The sequence below is a fragment of the Trachymyrmex septentrionalis genome, unplaced genomic scaffold (assembly GCF_001594115.1).
Source record: "Trachymyrmex septentrionalis isolate Tsep2-gDNA-1 unplaced genomic scaffold, Tsep1.0 scaffold87, whole genome shotgun sequence".
NCBI classification, from domain to species: Eukaryota; Metazoa; Arthropoda; class Insecta; order Hymenoptera; family Formicidae; genus Trachymyrmex; species Trachymyrmex septentrionalis.
In genome coordinates this window covers 5,335,252-5,352,687 of record NW_017306059.1, presented here as the reverse complement: position 1 = coordinate 5,352,687, position 17,436 = coordinate 5,335,252, and the positions used below count along the sequence as shown (strand labels likewise).

The 17,436-nt window shown below is 31.3% G+C and overlaps 3 protein-coding genes across 6 annotated transcripts in view; 1 reads left to right on the top strand and 2 right to left on the bottom strand.

The window, feature by feature from the left end:
- Positions 1-6,865, bottom strand: part of LOC108755401 (activating transcription factor of chaperone) — an 11,628-nt gene extending 4,763 nt beyond the window's left edge. The window contains exons 1-2 of one of the 2 annotated variants that reach the window (XM_018498362.1): positions 6,705-6,865; positions 4,520-4,837 (exon numbers count right to left, since the gene is read on the bottom strand). In XM_018498362.1, coding sequence (XP_018353864.1) covers positions 4,520-4,742 — 223 coding nt within the window. In that variant the 5' untranslated portion in view covers positions 4,743-4,837; positions 6,705-6,865. Of the gene's footprint in view, positions 1-1,043; positions 2,169-4,519; positions 4,838-6,704 lie in introns of those variants that run through there. The other variant, XM_018498363.1, reaches the window with a different exon arrangement.
- Positions 6,866-7,533: 668 nt separating this feature from the next.
- LOC108755402 (carbohydrate sulfotransferase 11-like) overlaps positions 7,534-17,436 on the top strand; it is a 30,747-nt gene continuing 20,844 nt past the window's right edge. Inside the window, exon 1 of the mRNA XM_018498365.1 lies at positions 7,534-7,553. The gene's annotated coding sequence lies outside the window, so the exon portion shown is untranslated. The remainder of the gene's footprint in view (positions 7,554-17,436) is intronic.
- LOC108755403 (inactive hydroxysteroid dehydrogenase-like protein 1) overlaps positions 13,401-17,436 on the bottom strand; it is a 21,099-nt gene continuing 17,063 nt past the window's right edge. For all 3 annotated transcript variants that reach the window (XM_018498368.1, XM_018498367.1, XM_018498366.1), the window contains 2 exons: positions 15,387-15,730; positions 13,401-13,679 (listed from right to left, as the gene is read on the bottom strand). In XM_018498368.1, coding sequence (XP_018353870.1) covers positions 13,461-13,679; positions 15,387-15,730 — 563 coding nt within the window. In that variant the 3' untranslated portion in view covers positions 13,401-13,460. The remainder of the gene's footprint in view (positions 13,680-15,386; positions 15,731-17,436) is intronic.

Sequence of the window (17,436 nt, the reverse complement as noted above, 5' to 3'; positions counted from 1 at the left end):
CAACCGCATAATCAGCCGTTCAGGAGATGTCAATTGGCCTGCGCGTAGCTGCGATTTGACACCGCTGGACTTTTTCCTGTGGGGTGCCGTTAAAGACCGATGTTATGCGGATAATCCAGAGACAATTCCAGCTTTGAAAAACAATATTACGACTGTTTTGAGTGAAATTGGCGCCGAGGTAGTCCAAAATGTCATTAATAATTGGGGTGACCGAATGGCATACTGTAAGGCCAGTAGAGGGAGCCACATGAACGAAATCGTTTTTCATTCTTGACGCGGATACTTTTAGCTTCACAACAAAAAAAAAATTAATAAAAAATATCAATGTATGCTCATTTGATCGCATTTTTAAAAACGTACCAATAGATGGCCCACCCTGTATATCTTAGACATTATTTTAAACTTGATTCAATTAACTCTATATATTTTTCTAATTCTAAGAATTAAAAGAGACAAAGAGTAAGTCGAATCAAGATTAAATATTAATGTACATTGGTAGAAATAAGCATTAGTGATACAGATCGACATAAATCGTTCTATCTTTCTCGACATTCCTTGAGAAACAAAGAATAACAGTCGTATTACCAAATAGAAAAAATCTTAAAAAGCAAACACCGAAATCACGGAGTTGCTACGGACACTTTTCGTATTTACTTGCAAAACAAAATATATACCTATATCTTGAATAACAAGTCATCGTTCGTTTTATCTCGAGTATTTTCCCTCTACATTTTTAAATCCCACAATACAAACATTTAAACATTGTTTTAACATGACAAAAAATATCTTTTTTTGAATTGCGCATTTTAATGACTAAACAATATTATTTTTACGTTTAAATAACGGAATGCACTATGCAATAGGTGTAATTAACGATAAAATTAACACAGTACCAATATGTCTACATGTAATGTGATAACACATTTCTATCTCCTACTCCGCCTAGATAATAAATTCTGTATTATGCCTCGACTTGGAGTAATTCGGAGCATTCGTCAGGTGGGGGCAAATAGAACAAAGGGGGAGAGGAAAAGGAAACCTACCGCTGTAACATAAGGCAGCCATGGTAATTGCGCGTGGTTTGATGTTTTCCTTGTTAAAGGGATGGGAGGAGAGAGATCAGGTGGGAGTACGTATCTGGTGTAACTGGTTGGGAAGGGCCGGTGGTTCCAATACGATCGTTCTTTCAGTAGCGCCAACGTAGCGTGCCGCAGCTCGTACGAAGACGTAGAAGAACGTGCGATCCTCCCACGTATAATCGCAACAAATCGTTCGATATTCAACGTCTTTTCACGAGCTTCTGGGAGTTGACGATGATCTCTCGGTTCCACGTGTACCGATATGCGAACTGCATGCTATTATATAACATTAGCACGCTCCACCATCGAGACGACGGATCGTTTTCACGGATCAACTTTAATGATGCCAGTCTCGTAGGATTACCGGCGCCAAGCCACCGTTCCTTTCAGGGCACCCGCGTGCGGTTGTGCCCATGCACTAACAAACAAATGTCGCTGCCGTAAACTTCCGGCGGATCAGTAAAGGGTTAAATCGTTGCCGGATTTCAGATCTATCTCCACAGATGTTTCACTGTAGTTCGTCCTGTGTTTCCTCCGTACGACGATGCTCGACAAACTCGCTTGATATCCTGTTGTCCCTGTATCAGTGAACAGGTCAGAGATTCTGACAGTCTTGCTGCTCTCAAAACACGATGCGAGGTGGTATTTTGCGCAGAACGACGCGCATCCACGTGTTTGCGTTGACGAGGCGTCCGATGGCACACTTCCGGCGATTTCACAGCAGCTTTTTATTTCTTATCAGGTGTGCGGGCTGTTCACCGCTTCTTCTTTCTTCGTTTTCTTCTTGGTGATGCTACGAGATACGTACTACAAGGAACGTGAGAAAACCTGACGTTCTGCTCTCCGTGGAATTTTCCGGCGATTCGCGCGGGAAAACTGATAAGAGATCTTGAGAACAGGGAAAGAGATCTCTGTTTTTGCAGAGATCGATAAGCGGCAGTCGAGATATCAGACAATGATGTGCAGAAGACACTGATAAGAGATAAAGATGTTGTAGTCTCCGTAGACGACGGTTTATTAAGCACTGATGTAGCGCGACGGATCGGCGAATGGCGATCGTGCAAATTGGACTTCGATGGCCTGTACACTGGCGAGAAACCGCTCCTGCTTCTTTGGACTTTCCCCTCTGTCGCCTCTATTCCCTCCTCTCAATCTCGTTACTGACACTGCCACCACCCCCCTATCATCGTCTATAAGACCGAAGCCATTCGCGTAGAGGTTAACCAGTTTGTCCCACTCTCTTTTATAAGAAAAAAAAGGAGAGGAGCGACAAAGAGCGTAAGAAAGAGAAAAAGAGTAGACACGCGTGCGCGCGTTTGTTTGTTCTGCGTGTTGTGTGCTGAACGGTACTAGTGGGAAAGAATGAAAGCGACAGGGGGATACGAAATCGAACGAAAATACCAGTTTTCACTTTTTTTTTTGCGCAGTATGGAAAAATGCGAAAAGTAGGCGATTCTTGTTAATGCGCATTCACGCGCGTCTCGTGTCCTTTACCATGGTTCGCCGCTCGATCATATTTGCGCACGCGGATATTGCGAAATATCACTCGAAAGCATAAAGCAGTTTTTTTTGCATCTCGCTTCTCTGGAATATCGAGAATACTGGTATCCCTAGAGGGATCCCGAGGTTCGTGACGCCGTGCTACTCGGTGATTCTCTCTGTTAAATCGCTTATTTATAACAATGTCATTTAAAATGCGAGCGATACGATTGAGATTTCTTATCATTCACAGATATGATAATGTGTGAAAATTGTGATTGTATAAACAGAAGGATCTCTGTGATTCGACTCCGGACATGAATTTTTTTTTCCCGGAGCAAGTATAACATGCTATGATTATGTTAAAGATTATGCAAACAAGCTCCACTTTTTAATGTTACCATAAAACTAGTTAGTAAGTAACCATGCAATTATTTTATAACATTTAAATTATTAGATGTTATGATAAGCGTCATAGATTTTTGAAAAATTACAGAATAAAATTTGAGAATTTCCCTTTAACTATTTCAATCGAACGACATTCGTTTAGTGGGCTATACTTTTTGCGACATACAATATCCATATCAATGTTTGTGATAGTAACAGTAAAAAAATTAATTTGCCAGAAATGTAAATTTGGTTAATTTTACTTTAAAATATTAAACATGTTTCAACGAAATTTTCCAAAAATTTGACAAACAAACCAGGATTGAATATCTTTAGTTAAGTATCGTATTCTTAATACGAGTATGTTAAATTAATAATAAATTTTCTCTAATCAAATTGGAGATTAAATTTGAGCAAGTTTTGTTACTAAATTACTGTATTAATAAAAGTTTATTAATTTCTAATTACTAAAATATTTAATGTTAAATTAACATTACATACTATACAAATATATTCATTTTTTAAAATAGCAATTTTACTTCACTCAACAAAAATAAACTTCAAATTTCATGATAAATATTTTGTGAAAACGTCATGAAAACTTAATTCACTAATGAAAAATTTAGCAAAAATACTTGAGTGTCATATCAGTGAATTATTCAATTATATAATATAGATATACATCTCATATCAGTGAAATATATAAGATGTACATCTTATTTATAAAATCACGTCAATCAAGAATCAGAATGATCCAAGATTAGAAGTTACATTTCTAAATTTGTAATGTATTCTTGTATTTTATTACCTCATATTATGATATTCATATTTTTAATATCATTAAGAAAAAAAGTAATATTTATAATATTTAATATAATATTTAATTTCCTGCTTATTTTCATATGTACAATTACTGTTTCTGCTTTACATTCTGATTTGTAATTCCGACTTAACTTTTCCCTGTTCTTAGATAAGAGCATACGTAGATAAGTCTATATTCATACAAGATTTTTAAAATTGTATTTTTGTATGTCAAGTATATTCTAGAAGAACAAAATTTTACATATGTATATTCGCACACAAATATTCCAAATTTTAAGATATATACATGCTCAGTTTTTTATTCCATGTAAAACAAATAGAATATCATTAAATTACCAGTTTTTATCGCTCGTTGTAATATTTATCGCTGATATAAATATCGTCATCGATTTATACACACAATTATGTATATTTTATAGTAAATTCGGTTGGACACACTAATGCACTCTGGTGCATATAACACACATTTTTTGATATTTCAATGGATATTTTAGAGATATTATCAAAAAAATCCAAAAACCGCTTTATCCATAAAAGATAATTTTATTCCTTAAAACAGTTTATCCAATACCAAAACTGTTTTCCATACCAAATAAATTTTCTAAATTCATCTATTTATGTGACCTATATGTTTAGTTATAAATAAGTTTCCTGAAAACCAGAATTTGATACTTTGCAAAGTTGTTTTGTCTACTACGTCCAATCGAATTCGCTATTAAATAGACAACAAGAAACAAAAATAATATATTTACCTTCTTTAATCCATTCGTCTAATTTTTCTAAAAGCTGTTTTGCCACTTGTGCACGGGAAGGATGGTCTTCATACATAACAGCTTCCGCAGTATCGTTAGGAATTTCTACAGAATGATCATCAAATAAAGGCCAATCATTATCAATTTCTAATGACGGTGTCCCACTGCGGGACACCGGCTCGTACTTCCATAGCCACATCTCCTGGTCCTGACTGGATGACATTTTCGATGCGAATCCAACCGAGGGGTTTTAAAGAACGATGAAAAGAAATTTTGGTCGGCTTAGCGACGTAGCTAGTAATGAACGCCATATTGGCACTGAAAAATAAATGATTTCCATGTTAATAACAAATCAAAGAAACGAACAAATAGTGAGAAGAAAAGAATATAAATAACAAAAAAAAAATCATTTCTCTTGCTTGTCCATTTTTAACCTATAAGTAAGTGTAGGCTCAAAAAATCTCGAACAAATTTCATTTTTATAGTTATATTTTTAAATAATTGTCTGATTTTTGTCTTGTTCTTTGTCTCTGCACTAGATAACACTAAGTTCCGATTTTTCATTATCTGTTTAACTTATGGTTAACTTAGATTTAACCTGATGTTTTATCTAATGACCTTTATCTATGATGATGTTATGGATGAAGTCCATTGGATGAAACATTGGATTAAACCTAACCACAAATTAATGAGATAATAAGAAACCAGACATTCAGGTCTGTTTTCTGTAGCTGAACTAATGTATACTTTTATGTACACTACTTAAAGTGACATAGGCATATGTTTGACATTTGGTAAAAGTGACAAAGAATTCTAATGCAATCTAGTGTGAAAATAAAAGTCCTTAACTTTCATCTTATAGATGCTTCTGTAACTCAAGTTCAAGTTAATTTCATTAAGATTGAAAAATATGATGATTACTTAATACCTTCATAATTCATAACAACTCAACATTGTTTTATATGCCATGAGTGAAATTGAATTAGCTAGTAGCAATGAAATTGGAGAAACAATAAAAGGTAATTTCGCAAAATTTTACAAATTGTGAGATGTAATATGCTTTTATTCATTTATACTAAGATTTAAATTTACTTAAAGTTACAATCATGTAAAATTATCGTTATTATTACTGTAAATCGAAAACATTTAATTATCATTATTTAATTTCCCAATAAAAAACTTTTCATGCATAAATATGTATAAACATACATAAACATGCATAAATATATGTAATTATATATTATATGAAATATGTTCATGTTTATACATTCTTCTTTCCTTTGTGAAATTACTTGTTAGTGTACTAAAAATAATAATGAGAAGACATAAAAAATAATTTTTCTCATTGTTTTAGAAAAAAATCAAATTTGGAGAAATGTGGAACTCGAACTTGAGTTATCAGAAGCATCTTCTTTTGTCACACTTTAAATATACCTATATCTATTTTACATACATACACATGGCCTTACAAAATGCTTTAATATGCCTTCTCATTCCTTCTCCGTACAACTTCATGTTTTGAGGCATTTGTGACGTCATGTGTACAGCAAATGCAAATTAACTCAATTACAAAGAACAAATCTATACAGATATGTATGTACATATATATTTAAGTGGTAGAAATTAATCGTTGATAATTTTAATATTAAATAAAATGTAAATTTTTTTTTTCGTATATACAATTAAAATTCTATATTTTTAATTATATATATATAGATTTTTTCACAAGTTTTGCAAATTGAATTTACACCCAGATGACGGACAGTAACAAAAATCTAATTTTCGAACCACTGGAAATCTCGAATGATTATTTCTCGCTTATCTTAACGAAAGCTGATTTTTTTTTGTATGCAGATTACGCTGAGAAATCAACTAACGGTTACATATCGGATGTAGAAAGCATCATGACGCAATATGAGATTATTGTTTTGCAACATTTTTTGGCAAGATCGGACGTGCACGGATCGCGAACATTTACAGCGTATTAACGTAATGCGCGATTGGACAACAGAAAGATGTAAAATGTCTCGTAATATAGCGTGGTATGGCCATTTCTATCGTGACAATTCATATTCGATGTGATGACTATGACTCACAAGATGGCCAACGAACCTCGTAGCAGGTACAAGAAACCCGAATCTTATGCGAAATATCCCAATGAGACAAATAATTTTGTACTACTCACCGCATGATGACTTAAGGGGCGTCAGCACACTTGCGTGTGCAAGTCTTTCGTTAAACTACAGCATCATCTCGCTCGTATTCTGGAACGTAGAGATAATCCAAACGTCTTCCTTACGAGCCTCATGGATAGGGAGTGAGCGTCGGCGCCGTCGAGTTCCACTCGGATTTCGATCGGGTCATGTGACTTTCTCCCACGCCATCGTGACCCCACTCCTCGTCGCTTTCCCGCGCGGTTCGTTTCCACTGTTTCCAGAGGTACGATTCTGTAACTTTCTTTACAGTTGTCGATTTCATTAAAGGGCCTCAACACAATAATGATCGTAACCGAGTCGCGCATAATTACATCATGTAACTTTTCAAATATTTTAATACATGAGATATAAATTGTCAATGCATGTGTAACGAAATAACAAATTTCAAAATGATTAAAAAACATAACCTTATATATCGAGTTCTTCGTATAATAATCGAATCAGTATATATACGAAAATTTTTATTCATTTGCAATGTTATAATAATACAGTTGTTAACAATGCACAATTGTTACAATTGTTAACAATTGTATTATTACAATATTGCAAATGAATAAAAATTTTTTCATATATACTGCATATATACTGATTCGATTAATATATGAAGAACTCGATATATAAGGTTATGTTTTTTAATCATTTTGAAATTTGTTACATATTATTTCGTTATACATGCATTGACAATTTATATCTCATGTATTAAAATATTTGAAAAGTTACATGATGTAATTATATCACTTACCGTTAACGATTTGTAATTTCACCAAAGGTAACCGTTATTGTGCTGAGGCCCAAATGCGTCGGTCGATAAACTTCGGGTAAGTGCAATTCTATATCATTGCTACCGATAAATACGTAATGATATTCATCGTTTATTCACGATAATAATCATAAACTTTAATGTGACCCCTCTTAAGTGACGAAAACGTCGCATTGACACATTTGGATTTACTAACAACTAATATAGTAAAAAATCGCTGTATCATAACCTATTAAGCAGATTGAAGGCATATATAAAGTAAATACTTATCAAAATATTTAATTAATCTTATTAAAGTAATTTATATAATATGTAATTTATTGTATATATGTAATACGTTTATATAATATAATGTAGATAATATAACGTACATCATATATAATACAGGGTGGGCCATCTATTGGTACGTTTTTAAAAATGCGATCAAATGAGCATACATTGATATTTTTTATTAATTTTTTTTTTGTTGTGAAGCTAAAAGTATCCGCGTCAAGAATGAAAAACGATTTCGTTCATGTGGCTCCCTCTACTGGCCTTACAGTATGCCATTCGGTCACCCCAATTATTATATAACGTATTATAAAACGTACCAATAGATGGCCCACCCTTTAGCTGCAATTTTCCTTATTTATAATTTATATTTAAGAAAGAAGCATTAATTGCTTAGGGCTACATTCAAAAATGTTCTTCAAAATATTTTACTCGAAATATATTACCGTACATATAACGTATTTTATATCGAGTAAAATTTTCCTCAGAGATGATGTTTTGCAATGTAGCTTGAGGTTATTTGATATATTATTTTTTATTTATGTAAAAATATAAATTAAATAATGAATAATTAAATAATGTTGAATGTGATATAATATTAGAGTTAGAGAGCTATGCAAGTCATGCTAGAAATCATGTGCGAATTTATTATATATAAACAAAAATAAATACCATAAATAAAAAACTATTATAATATATTACCCAGAGAATATGTTGGAATAGTTTTTTTAAAGTATTTGCTACTAATTTTTGTAGTAGTATGCAGACAACAAACATTGTGTAGATTCTACAAAAACAAAGTAAATCTATTGTCCTGTTTATTTTAAATATTTTCATAATAATATATACGATAGATTTTGCTTTGCTTTTGTTGTCCATTTTGCAAGGTTATGTTGATTGAAGAGAAGAGAAAAGTTGACACAGCTAAATGCTATTTTTGTGATATTAAATATTATGTTGTTCAATAGTTAATACATATGCTTACTAAACATTTTTTCCAATAAATTGATAATGACTTAATATTTAATGTTCGTCAATACATGATACTCGTAGAATGAATAATAATACAGTATGTCGTTGATAATGAAAAAATTATATTGATCCCATATATTATTACATTTACATTTCTTGTGAGTTCATTTTGTTAATATCTGAAAAAATTACAATATAATAAGCCCAAAATGACGTAAATCGCAGAAAAAATCGTGAAAAGAAGTCATACATATACATGGACGAAAAACTAGAGAAATGCTATAGTATATGTAACATATACTATATTTCCCTAATTATTCGTATGCGATACTTTTTGAGAATAGGACCAGTATCATACGTACAATACGTATGTATGGCCGGTATTCATAGTCAGATCTTATATTTAAGATCGTCTTAAGTACAGTTTTAAGAAGTCATGAACCAATCAGAAGGCTGCATTAGCATCTTAAGATATTACTTAAAACGGTCTTGAAATAAGATTCGACTATAAATACCGGCTTATGATACACAGGATATGATATGTTTCCAATCCTGGTCGGGCCTATGTCATGTACACTATAGACTTTCAGAGGCGCGTTCCAAAACTTAACTCTTCTCAACTTCGAGTATCCTTTATCTTTATTCAACATTTGATGACTAACAAGGATAAAATGATACTCGAGTTGACAGAGTTGAATTTTGGAACATAACCTAGGGCCCCAATTCTTGAAAAGTATCGCGAAAATCTAGAGATGTATTATAGTATTTGTAACGTATATTATAGCATTTCCCTAGTTTTTCATATGCGATACTTTTCAAGAATAAGACCACTGAAGTGTGATATTACTTCACTTTCATACGTTTATGTATTATACGTCACATAATGTCATTTTTTAATCTAATGATCTTATTTAGATGTTTTGGACTGGCAAAACAAATTTACATTTTACTGCAATATCAACAATTTGAAATACAATATGTAATTATATTGAAATGCGCGGCATTTTGCGGTTACTGGAAAAAGGCCCTCATATCTTCTCTCAGGTTTCTCTCTGATAATACATATATCCACAGTAGGAAAATTCAAACGCTTTTTTGAGATAAGTTTCGGAACACGCTAATATGCACATTTGTTTACTAAACTTTGATGATTTTGCGTGGTCTTGCGCGATAATCAAAGATACACGAAATTTAATTTTCTTTCTTCTCTCATTATCGATTCAAAGTATTGTATTAATTGATGGTTAAATCAGTGTTAGTAAATTAGCGATCGTAGATAAGGAATCGAATTATAAATCTCATCGATCAGTATACATACATACACAAAATGTAAAAAAAAAGTTTTAGCATTTTGCGTATTTTCAGAAAAGATATATTTATAAAAGGAAATTGATAGGCTACCGCGTCCTTTAAAAAAAATTTATTACTAAAAATTATTACAAAAACCACAGTAATTAAATATTGGTTATTTTATTAATTAATTACCTTTCGGCGCAGTGTTAATAAATTGAATCATTGGCTGAATTATCTATTGACGTTATAGTATTGATGAAAAATGTAAACAAAAATAAATAATGTAAGGCATGTGAGAGTATAACGCGATTAATAGAACGTATTCATTGAATATTTTCCTTATTAATAAGTATAAATTTCGACTCTTTTTTTTAGTCTTCTTCAGCGAGACACGTTCATACAATCCAATGTGTGAATCTCATTCTAGGTGGAAATCCCTCCTGAATTGACAGATCCAAAGTGAAAATCCACCATTGTTGAAATTCTATAACTATCCTGTGATATTTTATGATAAGAAACAGATGCGAAACAAACTATTTTAAATTAAATAGGAAATAGCTTATCACATTAGGAAGAAGTGTCCTTGAATAAATAAAAATGCAGATTATATTCACAAGATTTTGATTTGTTGAATAAGTCAATCATTCTATGTTAATATGTGGTCAAGTAAAATATGTGCTGCTCGTTCTTTGACATATTCAAAATCTTGTAAATATAGTCTGCATCTCTTAATTTGAGAGTCGATCTTGCAATTGCACATGAACCAATTGCGCACAAGCCAATCACAACATTAGAAAAAAATAAAATAAAAAAAATTCCCTAGTAGTTGCTGTGACACAGTGGACAATTACTACACTGTGCAATTGAATCACTCCTTTTAATTTAAGATTTTAGTTTGTTTCGCATTTATTTCTTAGGGAGGATCTCAAATGCGTACAAAAATAATCGGATACAGTAGACTGTTCAAATAGGACACAGTCCTAATCGGACACAAATTGAACGGACACACAATGGACCCAATCGGACACAGGTAGAAGGGAACGACAACTTCCATCGGACACAATTCCAATCGGATACAAATTGAAACAGACACAAGTTAAAAGGGACACACAATATTAGCCTAGGCTAATCACGGCGCGCGATATTGACCAAGTAAGATTAGGTTATCTGACACTTACCCAATGTTGTCTTATAGTAATGTAATATGTTTATATTTTATTATATCTGTGTTAAATGATAATATTTTTATTAAATCTATATAATTTTGTTATTAATTTAGCTGGTTGTAATTGAAATAGAGAATAAATAACATTTATCAATTGAAGAAATAGTGTAGTAGGTAACGCAGAAAATTTATAATCCAGGTCCCAGGTTCAATTCCCACTAAGGTGCGTTTTTTTCAGTACCAATTTGAAGTAATTCATTTCAGGTATAATTATTATAAATGTCTTAAGAATAAAATTTATAATTCTTAAATATGAATGTTTTTTTTTTCGAATATTAAACTAGTGTCAGCTCGAATCCAATCTATTTCAATCCATTCAATTTATTTTTATGGATTTAAAGTACGCATTAAAAAAATTTGAATCCATTTTAATCCATTCTCGTTTGCTAGGAGTCTAGACAGTAAAAAAACCGCTCTAAAAAGACTGTTCTTACACTCTACTGTCTTTATGGGTTAGGAATGTTTCAAGCGGACACTGTCTACGCTGTAACTTCTAGGCGGTTATGCTTCAAGCGGATAGGATATGTTTTTTTTTGTTCGAAGCGGTGTAGCCGCTCCGAATCAATAAGCACTAGCCTATACACTCCACTGTTTATACGACAGATTTTTTAACTTTAACAACAACAGTACAATTATAGAAGTCGTGCGCCCCTTTGTGGGAGGGGAGGGGGGAAGAGTCAAAACGCACCGAATAAGCTTAATTTTATTGATTTTTTAAATAGTCAGTGCTGACCATAATCACCGTCCGTTTTAATTTCTGTCCGATTGAGATTGTCGTGAGTCCGTTTCAATTTGTGTCCGATTGGAATATTTAAAATTGTGTTCGATAGAAGTCGTATGTTCCCTTCTGTGTTCGATTTGGACAATTTGCTGTGTCCGACTTTTTTTGTGCACATCTGGGACCCTCCCGTTTCTTATCGTGAAATATCACAGGAAGATTACAGAATTTCAACAATAATGATGGATTTTCACTTTGGTTAATTCAGGAGTGGCTTCTATCTAGGATGAGATGTCCTCACGTTGAATTATATGAACGTGTCTCGCTAAAAAAGACTTAAAAAAGGGTCAAAACGTTCGAAATTTATACTTATTAGTAAGGAAAATATACATTGAATACGTTCTATTATACTCTCACATGTCTTTACATTATTATTGTTAAATTCGAGAGTCACAGAGATATCATTTTTAATTAAAAAAAAACTAACTAATTTATTTCAAGTTAATCAAAATTGCATGCGTATTGCAACTTTAGTTTACATAATAGCATTATTAGAATAAGAATATTAAAAAAAAGGAAGATAGAAGGAGTCTTAATCTAGAATAGAAAAAATTAGTTATGGAAGAAATGAGAGTTGAAGTTTTGCTAAATAAAATTCAAGTATAATAAAAAAAGTTATATTTCCATAAAGAATAACAGTTTAACTAATTAAATAAATTAATAATATAATATAAGGGCTATGAACCACTCAAGTTTATTATATAAATAAATATATCAACAATCTAAAATTTTGTAACAGACGTGACGTTTCGACCCCTATCATTGTCATTTTCAATGTTAATAATAATTTTTAAAAAGGTACAGATAACTACGCAAGATGTTTACAAATTAAAATATAAAATATAAAAAAAGATGTACTCGCATATTGGTAAGAAGAATTACTGCAGGAAACGACCTAGATACAAGCAGCTTCAAATCGGAACTTGACGTTAGTCGGATTCAAAAGTCGCATAATAATCGCATTATACCTTGAACTTCTCCTCAAATTTACAACAGATTGATATCATAAATTCAATATAAAAAAGATGTATACACGCTTCATATTCCCTATACAACTGACGATAAAAGTTAAATCGTCAAATGATTACATTTCGAAGTTCTACTGTTTCAAGAATCTTTGTGATATCGCTGAATATTATAATGCAGTTAGTACTCAAGTTTTTAATTAATTTAGACGATCTAACTTTTATCATCAGTTTATTTATATAATAAATTTGAGTAGTTCATAGTCTTATATTATATTATTAGTTTATATTTCTTTCTTTCTCTCTTTCTTTCTCGCATTCACACGTGCGTACACTCTCTCTTTTTCTCTCCCGCTGTATCTTCTTTCTATATTACTTATAATAATTAGAAATTGCTAAAAATTAGTTTCTACGTCAGTACGATATAATATATTCAAAAAATAATTGTTTATTTCAAATATCTTATTGCAATGTCTTTTGTCTTTGTTGCTTGAAATAGTCTTGTCTGAAACTTTCATTCATAATTTGTCCGATTTTCATTCTAATCCATACAGGTGGCATTAGAGTGATGAACTTTTGAATACTATGGGCCCAATAACCAGTACTGCTGTCCATTTTGCCCAGAGTAGCAATAGCATTTCTTGCATAAGTTGTAGCATCAGGTACAAATATACTTGAAACCTGTAGTTTTAAATAAAATGTCTACATTTTTCAGTAATCGCATGGAAACACAGAATTATTATATAAAAATAACGTATTATTCTAAGCTTGAAGTAATACATGAAAAGAACGATTTTGCTGATTTAAAATTTTAGCTAAGTACATAAATATAAATTTAAAAATAATTTTGTCAGACAAACAAAATAATTATGAAGAACGTTCAAACTGATTGTTAAAACATTAAAACTTTTTGCAGCTATTGTTTATCACCATATTTTACATATATAATTACATTGATTCATAGCAGAAAAAATATTTTATATCACATAAGGTGTTTCTTATAGATTTTTGAATGATGAAAATGATATTGAAAACCAGATTTCCAACGGTAGATTTCTATAATAATTGACCTTTAATGTATAAAACATTTAACATTTTATGTTAAAAAAAAATTAAATTCGATTTGCTTATTATATAAAAAGTTGTTTTTTCAGTTTTATAATATATATACAATAGGTATATACTTAAGTATATATACAGGATGTTTGGAAATTAGTGATAGTCTTATGCATAGGAGCAGAATGGACTAAATTAAGAAGAAAAGTCCTCTGTTATTTTACAATTGTTATAATAGTTAACAAGTTATTTACTTATGAAAATAGCCAAATTCGCCCAGCCCGCCAAATGCAAGCGCGCTACAGGATAGGACTGCCCAGCGCGATAAGGCATGTGTTCGCCGTCGCTAGGCACATAATTGCTGCTTATAAACAACATGCCTAGCGACAGCGATGAGCTGGGCAAATTTGGTTATTTTCGTAAGTTAATAACTCGTTAATTATTGCGACAATTGTAAAGAGGTAGAGGACTTTTCTGCTCTTTAGTCCATTCTGCCCCTATGCGAAAGATTTATCACTAATTTCTAAACACCCTGTGTATATTCTTAATGTATATATACAGGGTGTTCCTAAATAATCGCCAAATATTTCATGGGCAGGTATAGCGGGTTGAACTAAGTCGAAAAGTCCTCTACTATTTTGCAATTTTTGGAATAGTTAACAAGATATTAATTACTAAAAATTGCCGAAAATTAGTCTTCAATAATTTTTTACTCAAATACTATCAACTTTACAGAAAAATTGTAAGACAAAAATTGTTTATTTTTATCTCATAAAATTCTAAGAATTTTTTCAGAATTTTTTCAGAATTTTTAATATTATTTTTTCATGTTTGTAAAAATAAAAAAATGTACTAAAAAGTTGATAAAAAATTCTGAAAAAATTCTTAGAATTTTATGAGATAAAAATAAACAATTTTTCTGTAAAATTGATAGTATTTGAGTAAAAAATTATTGAAGACCAATTTTTGGAAATTTTTAGTAATTAATCTTGTTAACTATTCCGAAAATTGCAAAATGGTAGAGCATTTTTCGACTCAGTTTAGTTCGTTCTATCTGCCCATGAAATATTTGACAATTATTTTAGGATACTCTATATATATAATGCGTGCGTGCGTGCGTGTATGCATGCGTGCGTGTACTTAAAAAAGGATGAATCCTTGTTTTAAGTACATAATAGTTTTACTAGAATTTGTAATAAGTACATTTTAAGAATATTATCAAGAAAATATTCTTTGTTCAAAATAACCGGTTTTTTCATATAAAATATGAATGCAAACTAAAATATAAAATTAACGTTTGCAGTATATATAATATTATAATAGTTTCGATACCTGAAGCTTAGAGCTAAATGCGTTCATTTTGGTATTGACGAAAAGAGGCGACAGGTGTTGAACAGTTACGCCGAATCTGGAGTATTCTGCCCTGAGAGCATCGGAGAAACTTTTCACATACGCTTTCGTAGCGGCGTATACAGTCATCAATGGCAACGGCTGAAACTCAGATCCGGAGGACACGTTGACAATCGCGCCTTGTCTGCGTTTTTGCATCTGTCCGATAACCAACCGCGTCATTAACGTAGTGGCGCCCACATTTACATTGATAATGTCCCATAGTTCCTTCTCGGGTACTTCTCCGACGTACATGGGATACTCGTATTGCTTACCCACATTGTTCACTTAAAACAAAAATTGTTTAATATATCATATCCATATAGAAGCGTCATTTAATGTTGTATGTACGAACACCGATGCTGTAAATTAATTAATTAATTAAGGTATGTATTAATTTATATATCCTTGACTTGTGTATTATCATGTTATGCATTATCTATTCTCTTTGTTCCATGGGAGAATGACCTCTGATAATAAAGCGAACAGAACATTGAAGTGTCGCGACATTAAGTAACAAATGCATTTAAAGTTAGTCAGACAAAAAGACCAGAATTAAGACGAGAATAAAAGAATATAAAAAATAATTTTAAATTGCTAATATTTCCTAAACCTTGCCGTTTACTTCATCAGGGCGAGGAGCACACTGATATTCAGTGCGCACACTGATACTCAGTGCCTCGGTCAAATTTCTTTATAAAAACATTTTGGTTTAAAATAGTCCCATTTTTAGTTAGAAAAATAAAAAAATCAATTTTTCACCAAATAAATCAATTTAAAATCGCAATTTTTTCTTTTTAATGTAAATTACTTCGGTTTTACAGATACGAGTTTGATTCCCTATACTATTACTGTTTCACTTTTAAAATTACGAAATAATCTTCATTAGTATTTTTCATGGATTAAAATTTTTTTATTTTGATTACATATGTAAATCGTTTATTTTTTTTACTTTGACAATTATATTGACCTAAATACACTAGGCAACAAAATTAACGCAACATCTGTTCACTTTGTAAAAATAGGCAAATTTTAAGATACAGTAACTTCGTCAAAAATTGTCATATCGGGATGTTTAAAAAAGCATTTTACAAGTAGAAACCTCTACTTTTCGGATCGCTACTTAAAAAAACGGTCTCATGGAGATTTCATAAAGTTACACAAACATAAATGAAGATATATCAGACCTCAAAATTTTTTATGAAATTTGCGAAGCTCCACGGAGTGGAATAAAAATTGTATATAAATGCGATTTACATCATTCGAAAGAGCGAATCTTTACCTTTAATTTACTTTTTTACGAAGCTCCATACGATTTTTTTTCATCGAGTTATTCAACGTTGAAGCAAAAGAACCATTTAAACATCCCGATACGACAATTTTTGACAAAGTTATTATATCTTGAAATTTACCTATTTTTGCAGAGTAAACAGGTGTTGCATTAATTTTGTTGCCCAATGTACAATATTATCAAAACTTAACACTTTTTCATCTGAAACTGAAAAATGATTATATTACATCAAAGTTGGTATGTCAATGTTTTTTTTTTATTAAATTAAGTTAAAATTAATAACTTATAAAATAAATCTAGTTATATTAAAAATTGTTCCCTAATAGCACGGGACGTCCTGTGAACGTCCTGCCAGCTAAATGTGACATCCTTACGAAGTCCTGTTAAAGTTTAGAAGTAACTAGGTTAAGTTAAAAATTAATTCATTTTAAATTAACTAAATTAAGTAAAAAAGTTAACTTTTTATTTAACTTTTAACTTATATATATATATATATTAGGTTAAGTAAAAAGTCATCGCGTATTTTTTAGCTTAAAGTTGTATATACAATATCTTCGTCAATAATGAATGAAATTCAAATTTAAAAAAAAGATTTTAAAGCTTGAAATCTCTACTTTTAAAAGCTTATCACATTTTTTAAGTTTATATGAGTTTGATAATTTTTACATACCAAAAATTACGAGCTGAAAAAGACGAAAAATT